At 42.6% G+C, this 8,372-nt stretch overlaps 1 protein-coding gene across 1 annotated transcript; it reads left to right on the forward strand.

Moving 5' to 3' along the window:
* Positions 1-6,781: 6,781 nt before the first annotated feature.
* LOC115761616 (probable 3-hydroxyisobutyrate dehydrogenase, mitochondrial) lies at positions 6,782-8,125 on the forward strand. Its single transcript, XM_030703441.1, has 2 exons — positions 6,782-6,889; positions 6,972-8,125. Exon 2 carries the CDS (start codon positions 6,988-6,990, stop codon positions 7,954-7,956), a length of 969 nt encoding a protein of 322 aa, XP_030559301.1. The 5' UTR covers positions 6,782-6,889; positions 6,972-6,987; the 3' UTR covers positions 7,957-8,125.
* Positions 8,126-8,372: the final 247 nt, after the last annotated feature.

The following is an 8,372-nucleotide window of genomic DNA, read 5'->3' on the forward strand; positions in this document are numbered from 1 at the left end:
TGGGGTAAGATTTGGACATGAATTTCGACCAAAAAATCGGTGTCGAGATTTGAATGCCACATTAATCTAGAGGGGAAACCATCAAGAAAAAGCCAAACTTCGTGAAAATCGGATGAGATTTGGCCGAGATATGGGGGTGGTAATTTTTGACCCATGTCTATATACGAATCTTGGAGTAAGATTTGGACATGAATTTCGACCAAAAAATCGGTGTCGAGATTTGAATGCCACATTAATATTGAGGGAAAATCATGAAGAAAAAGCTAAACTTCGTGAAAATCGGATGAGATTTGGCCGAGATATGGGGTTGGTAATTTTTGACCCATTTCTATATACGAATTTGGGGTAAGTTTTGGACATGAATTTCGACTACAAAATCGGTGTCGAGCTTTGAATGCCACATTAATCTAGAGGGAAAACCATGAAGAAAAATCCAAACTTCGTGAAAATCGGATGAGATTTGTCCGAGATATGGGGGTGGTAATTTTTGACCCATGTCTATACGAATCTTGGGGTAAGATTTGGACATGAATTTCGACTAAAAAATCGGTGTCGAGATTTGAATGCCACATTAATATAGAGGGAAAACCATGAAGAAAAAGCCAAACTTCGTGAAAATCGGATGAGATTTGGCCGAGATATGGGGGTGGTAATTTTTGACCAATGTCTATATACGATAAGGTTTGGACATGAATTTCGACTATAAAATCGGTGTCGAGCTTTGAATGCCACATTAATATAGAGGGAAAATCATGAAGAAAAAGCTAAACTTCGTGAAAATCGGATGAGATTTGGCCGAGATATGGGGGTGGTAATTTTTGACCCATGTCTATATACGAATCTTGGGGTAAGTTTTGGACATGAATTTCGACCAAAAAATCGGTGTCGAGCTTTGAATGCCACATTAATCTAGAGGGGAAACCATGAAGAAAAAGCCAAACTTCGTGAAAATCGGATGAGATTTGGCCGAGATATGGGGGTGGTAATTTTTGACCCATGTCTATATACGAATCTTGGGGTAAGATTTGGACATGAATTTCGACCGAAAAATCGGTGTCGAGATTTGAATGCCACATTAATACAGAGGGAAAATCATGAAGAAAAAGCCAAACTTCGTGAAAATCGGATGAGATTTGGCCGAGATATGGGGGTGGTAATTTTTGACCCATGTCTATATACGAATCTTGGGGTAAGATTTGGACATGAATTTCGACCAAAAAATCGGTGTCAAGATTTGAATGCCACATTAATCTAGAGGGAAAACCATGAAGAAAAATCCAAACTTCGTGAAAATCGGATGAGATTTGGCCGAGATATGGGGGTGGTAATTTTTGACCCATGTCTATATACGAATCTTGGGGTAAGATTTGGACATGAATTTCGACCAAAAAATCGGTGTCGAGATTTGAATGCCACATTAATATAGAGGGAAAATCATGAAGAAAAAGCTAAACTTCGTGAAAATCGGATGAGATTTGGCCGAGATATGGGGTTGGTAATTTTTGACCCATGTCCATATACGAATTTGGGGTAAATTTTGGACATGAATTTCGACCAAAAAATCGGTGTCGAGATTTGAATGCCACATTAATCTAGAGGGAAAACCATGAAGAAAAATCCAAACTTCGTGAAAATCGGATAAGATTTGGCCGAGATATGGGGGTGGTAATTTTTGACCCATGTCTATATACGAATTTGGGGTAAGATTTGGACATGAATTTCGACCAAAAAATCGGTGTCGAGATTTGAATGCCACATTAATATAGAGGGAAAATCATGAAGAAAAAGCTAAACTTCGTGAAAATCGGATGAGATTTGGCCGAGATATGGGGTTGGTAATTTTTGACCCATGTATATATACGAATCTTGGGGTAAGTTTTGGACATGAATTTCGACTAAAAAATCGGTGTCGAGCGTTGAATGCCACATTAATCTAGTGGGGAAACCATGAAGAAAAAGCCAAACTTCGTGAAAATCGGATGAGATTTGGCCGAGATATGGGGGTGGTAATGGTATAGACCCATGTCTATATACGAATCTTGGAGTAAGATTTGGACATGAATTTCGACCAAAAAATCGGTGTCGAGATTTGAATGCCACATTAATCTAGAGGGAAAACCATGAAGAAAAATCCAAACTTCGTGAAAATCGGATGAGATTTGTCCGAGATATGGGGGTGGTAATTTTTGACCCATGTCTATATACGAATCTTGGGGTAAGATTTGGACATGAATTTCGACCAAAAAATCGGTGTCGAGCTTTGAATGCCACATTAATCTAGAGGGAAAACCATGAAGAAAAAACTAAACTTCGTGAAAATCGGATGAGATTTGGCCGAGATATGGGGGTGGTAATTTTTGACCCATGTCTATATACGAATCTTGGGGTAAGATTTGGACATGAATTTCGACTAAAAAATCGGTGTCGAGCTTTGAATGCCACATTAATCTAGAGGGAAAACCATGAAGAAAAATCCAAACTTCGTGAAAATCGGATGAGATTTGTCCGAGATATGGGGGTGGTAATTTTTGACCCATGTCTATATACGAATCTTGGGGTAAGATTTGGACATGAATTTCGACCAAAAAATCGGTGTCGAGATTTGAATGCCACATTAATATAGAGGGAAAACCATGAAGAAAAAGCCAAACTTCGTGAAAATCGGATGAGATTTGGCCGAGATATGGGGGTGGTAATTTTTGACCCATGTATATATACGAATCTTGGGGTAAGATTTGGACATGAATTTCGACTAAAAAATCGGTGTCGAGCTTTGAGTCGAAATTTATGTCCAAATCTTACCCCAAGATTCGTATATAGACATGGGTCAAAAATTACCACCCCCATATCTCGGACAAATCTCATTCGATTTTCACGAAGTTTGCTTCCTTCTGCCTGTTACATACATTTGGCTTTCTCACAAATACAATATACCCTTATACCCATTTTTAATGGGTTCAGGGTATAAAAATATAAACCAAATATCTTTTGAGAGTTCCATTTACATAAAGTTAATTATAAGTAAAGTATTCTATAGGTTTTCTATATAACTAAGCATTTTACAAATTTGTATGAATTCTTTATTTATTTATTTATACTCCATACTTGTTGCATTTTCTTTAGGTTTTTATCTTAAAGTCATTTAGAAGTCTTAGCGCACAGTTTCCTATATAGCATTAAGTTGTTAGGGTATTCCAATTTCCATAATCGCTCGTTTCTGGTCATTTTTCACATTGCTTGCTGCAATTAAAATTTTGTAATATGGCCAACAACAACAACAAATAAACTGTGGCAAAACATTTGCTTTGAGCGTAAACGGTGGCATGGAATGTCTGTTTTGTCGGGCAACAAATAATTGAAGCGCTTTCAAAATGATTTTCAATTTCACTGCATAATACAAGAGTGCGATAGAGTATGCTATGCTATAGCATAGGCCTTGTGCCAGTGCCGCCAATTTGTGTCTGTGTAAGAGTGTGTGTGTGCGCGCGCGATTAATAATTATGCATGTGGCGTATTAAACAGCCTTAGAAACAGTCGAAGAGTCCAAATGAAATTGAAAACAAATCGAAAACCCATCACCAGCCGAGGGGGGTCAACAATAACAAAATATATCTGCTTAATTTCACTTTCCTTTCCCTAGTTGGTGCAGCGACTGCATTGCATTTCAATTTGCCTTTTTATTATTTATTATTTTTTGTAGGTTTTTCATTTTTGGAGTGGTCTTCAATCCATGGACATGATAATTGTTAGTAGGTTCCACAAGGTGTGAATCAAGTGGACTGCCAACTGGAAATGGAACTGCAGCTGGGAACTGGGAACTGCGAACTGTTGACTGCCCGTTACTTACAGCGAAAGCTAATAACTGCGTGTGTATGTGCGTGTGTGTGTGTGTGTTCGTTTTGGGCAAATAATTAAAACTCGATGAGAAGCATTAAAGCTACTGAAATTTCACTGCCAAAAAGCAAAATGTAATTACGAATTACGTGCCTGCCGGAAATTGAAATTCGCAATGACAATTGCTGTCTGTCTCTCTGACGGGCAATCTATACCCGATACTATATAGTTATACTGCCACAGATCAACGTTACGGCATGCACAGAAGAAGAAGAAAAGGAAGAAGCAGCAGATAGAGAGAAAAGTCACGCAAATTCATTAACATGAATGCGATATAATTCGTGATCGGGTCAAGAAACTGTTTACTCTGCCCACGATGTGGGCTTGGCTCCGTTCGCATTAGGCCCTAATCTCGGCCGGCTTGTTGGCAAATAATGCCCATAATTTCAATTTGCATTTCAATTTGAAGCGCCCAACTCCAATCTGCCAGCTCCTTGTCGCTGTCAATCTCAAGTGCACCGCGCTGTGCCGTCTCGCGGCTGCGTTGCGCTGTGCTGCCCGTCGCTGGCGGGTGAAACTATTTCTGTTGGTCTATAACCATGCTTCGAGTGCGCATCTATTTTGACATTGCTTTGCATGAAAATTAGTAGCAGCAACAACAGCCGCAGCGGCAACAACATGCTTAACAACAAGCCGCAGCGCGGACTCGCCTAATGAGCAGCGCACAACACACAACACTGCGTATACGCAATGCGATCTCTTGCAGCGCTTGTCCAAGCCCTGCTTTCTGCGGTCATATGGCGCACTTCATGCACATAGGTTTTGCGCATTAATGCGTTGCTCTTGTTAAATATACATATACCCTGTATATGCTTGACAAGGGGTATAACAAACGATGTAAGGCTCGCTTTTTTTCCTGATACGCCATATCTATGGGAAAAGTGTATCAATATTAATTGGAAATGAAAAAATTATAGCTTGATAAGGAAAAAGTGTTCTATACTATTTGCCCTTGATTCTTTTTAATTAATCTTTTTATTCCTAGAATTGTTTGCATTCATACTATTATTCAATTATCTATGGGAAAAGTGTATAAATATTGCTGGGAGATTAAAAAGGAAATACACCTAATTAGAAAAATTTGTGTAATTTAGTATTTATTTCAATTCAATGCAGAATTTCATATACAAAATACATTTTTATTGGCTTTAAATTTTCCTTCAAAATTTATCAATTTACAGGGTAGCAACACGTCGTTGCTCGACTGTTGTTAGCATTCTTAATTGTTGCTGTTTGTTTGGTGTAAATTGTTTAAAAACGCGCTCTCACTCGGTCATTTGTTGTTGTAGCTGATGTCGATGTTGATGTTAATGTGAATGCTGTTGTTGTTGTGGTTGCTGTTATTGTTGCTGGTAATGTTAATCATACGCTGAATTGCACTTTATGCGTGTGTTAGATAAGAAGGTGTTGTAGCTGTTGCCGTCCGTTGTCAACTGTCAGCCTGACAAGTGCTGTGCCCTGCTTATGCAATAGGATGTTCGTCCCCGTTTTTGCTGAACACTGTAGTCGAAAAACTCCTCAATCGAATTCCACTTGAGTAGCTTTTGTAGCCGCAGCTACCCACCCACACCCTGGTGCTGCAGACGCGCTGACACAGATATCAAAATACTGCGAGGCAGTATGACAAAATCATTGCGGTGGACTAGCTGCAAGATCGGGTCAGAGACAGACTCCTCCATCTGTGCGGAGCAGGTTCTCTGGCTGGCGAAATCGTGTTAGTGGCTTTTTGATAAAGCATAACGACGCCGGCAGCGACGCCGGCAGCGGCGCTGGCGTTGCATAAGCGGCACGTAAAGTGGCCGAAATTTGCGAAACGCAGCCCCAGTTGCAATTTCATGCATGCCGACTTTATGGCCTGGGCACAAACAACTGACAACAACAACAACTTTCAACAACAACAACAACTGACAACAACAACAACAACTATTAACAACCGTAAACAACAACAACAAGCATAACCAAATGATCAACAGCTCGAAGACTCGATATTTCCAATTGGCGCATCTGGTGGGAAAGTTATCAAATCGAATACGATACAAAAAAAATGGCAAAAGAAATGAAATGTATATGCGCAATTGTATTTGTATTTATTGTAATAACAACTATTGGGCAAAAAGTGTGAAGGGCAAATATTGGTAACGAGGGTTCGCGTACGATTTAGGTTTTTGCAAACATTTGGAAATTACGCGTGCGCTTTAAGTTATGCACGACATTTGACGTAACTTTGCTCAAAGGGCAAAAAAAAAAAGAATGGAATATAGCGAGAATATAGTTAAGCTCGAATTGACGAGCACACACATTGATAAACGGAGCAAACTAGTTCAAGTTCAATTGATAAAATGAACCAATTGACGCCCAATAAACACACACAGAAAAGGGTAGCAAAAGATAAGTAAATATATATGGCTGCGCCATAAATCAGTTCATAACACAAAAACAACGAGAACATAATGGAATATTGCTGATATCAGCTGAAGCTTTAACTATTTGCAAGCTGTCGAGCTTTTAGCTTGCGCACAGTTTGAGCAGCGCTGGCTGCACAGCTTTTGCCAAACTATGCACACACACACGCGCACGCCCACTTAACGCCATGCCCCCAAACATCAGCCGATGTTGGCGCAGCTAAAAGATAAGTCGCCAGCGCGTGTTATTTAATTAGAATAAATACAACTCAACAAGAAAATAGACTTCCAGTCAGAGAGCTTTTGCTCTCTGTAGGTCTTATTGGCGCTTACTCTCACCGAGAGCGCGCGTTTCGATCTAGCAGAGTTGCCGGCGCGCCCAAAGCGGCCACAAATCCGGTTTCGCTACGCACTCGACTGCCAGCTGGCAAGCCTGGCGCTGTGGCGTGAGCACGCGCTGGAAAGAAGCCGCACTACGTGACAGTTAACGTCGTCCGTTGAGCAGGCTGTGCGCTCAGTGTGCTTTTGGCAGTGGTCCGATCGCGTAGAACCTTCAGCAGTTGCCATTTCCCGTTCGTTTCTGTTCGCTACAGGTGGGTGTGTTCTTTAATGGAGGAAGGGGGCTGGGTGTGCACAAAACGCTTACATAACACAATCTTTGAATTCAATTAACAGCCTGCAGCCAGTCAACATGTCGCTTCGCATTGTGTCGCAGTCCCTGTTCAACGCCTGGAGCCAGACCCTGGTGCGTGGCATGTCCACGCAGGGCGGCTCCAAGAACATCGGCTTCGTCGGTCTGGGCAACATGGGCGGCCACATGGCCAGCAACCTGATCAAGGCCGGCCACAAGCTGCATGTCTTCGATATCTCGCAGCCCGCCTGCGACAGCCTGAAGGCCAAGGGCGCCACGGTGTACTCCAAGACTGCGGAGCTGGCCAAGAACTCGGACTTCGTGATCACCATGCTGCCCAACAACGACATTGTGGACGCCTCGTACGAGGAGATGACCGCCAATGGCGTCAACAAGAACACCATCTTCATTGACTCCTCCACCATTGATCCCAACCTGGTCAAGTCGCTGCAGAAGCGCATCAGCGCCAAGGGCGCACGCTTCATTGATGCTCCCGTCTCTGGCGGCGTGCCCGGCGCCGAGCAGGCCACGTTGACCTTCATGGTGGGCGGCACCGAGGCGGAGTACAATGCGGTTAAGGCTGTGCTCGAGTGCATGGGCAAGCGCATCACCCACTGCGGCGACTATGGCATGGGCCAGGCCGCCAAGTTGGCCAACAACATGATGCTGGCCATCTCCATGATTGGCGTCTCTGAGGCCATGAATCTGGCCATGCGCCTGGGCCTGAATCCCAAGACTTTCGCTGAGATTATCAACTCCTCCACCGGCCGCTGCTGGGCCTCCGAGGTGTACAATCCCGTGCCCGGCGTCTCGCCCACCGCACCAGCCAACAACTCATACAAGGGTGGCTTCTCCACAGATCTGATTACCAAGGATTTGGGTCTCGCCTCGGGCGTGGCCACCGCCTCCAACACGCCCATTCCCATGGGCGCCCTGGCCCATCAGATCTACCGCACGCTCAAGTCCCAGGGACTGGGCAACAAGGACTTCTCCGTGGTCTACGACTTCATGAAGAACGACAAATACTAAGCAGCTGCCCGAGGATAGCTCTTGACGGGCTTCCACCCACCAGTTTTGCATTTATAGCGCACTAAGTTAAGCAGTCCAATTGGGATTCAATGTGCTGGCGCCTTTTAAGGCTTCCCGAGTTCCAATTTTGATATATATGTATTTGTGCTAAATATATATTAAAGTTGTATTTATACAATGTATTTTCATAAATATCTGTGTTTATCTTATTGTGTGGAAAAGTTTTCGATTGCATAACGATTGGCGAATTCAAGTGGAACTGTCATCTGATAAGCATATTAAATACAGCTGTTTGAATTCTAGTTGGCTTCTGACTGGATTCTAGTTGGGTGCGAATTTATGATCGACACTTAATTTCCAGCACGAGTTGTGAGCTTTTGCGCTTCCAGTGAACGGCGTGCGGTATTCAATTGTAA

The sequence above is a fragment of the Drosophila novamexicana genome, unplaced genomic scaffold, assembly GCF_003285875.2.
Source record: "Drosophila novamexicana strain 15010-1031.04,08,12 unplaced genomic scaffold, DnovRS2.1 tig00000008-arrow-pilon, whole genome shotgun sequence".
Taxonomy (NCBI): Eukaryota; Metazoa; Arthropoda; class Insecta; order Diptera; family Drosophilidae; genus Drosophila; species Drosophila novamexicana.

Bases quoted from the DNA above. Each gene is read 5' to 3' on its own strand.
- LOC115761616 (XM_030703441.1), top strand. From the start codon at position 6,988: ATGTCGCTTCGCATTGTGTCGCAGTCCCTGTTCAACGCCTGGAGCCAG.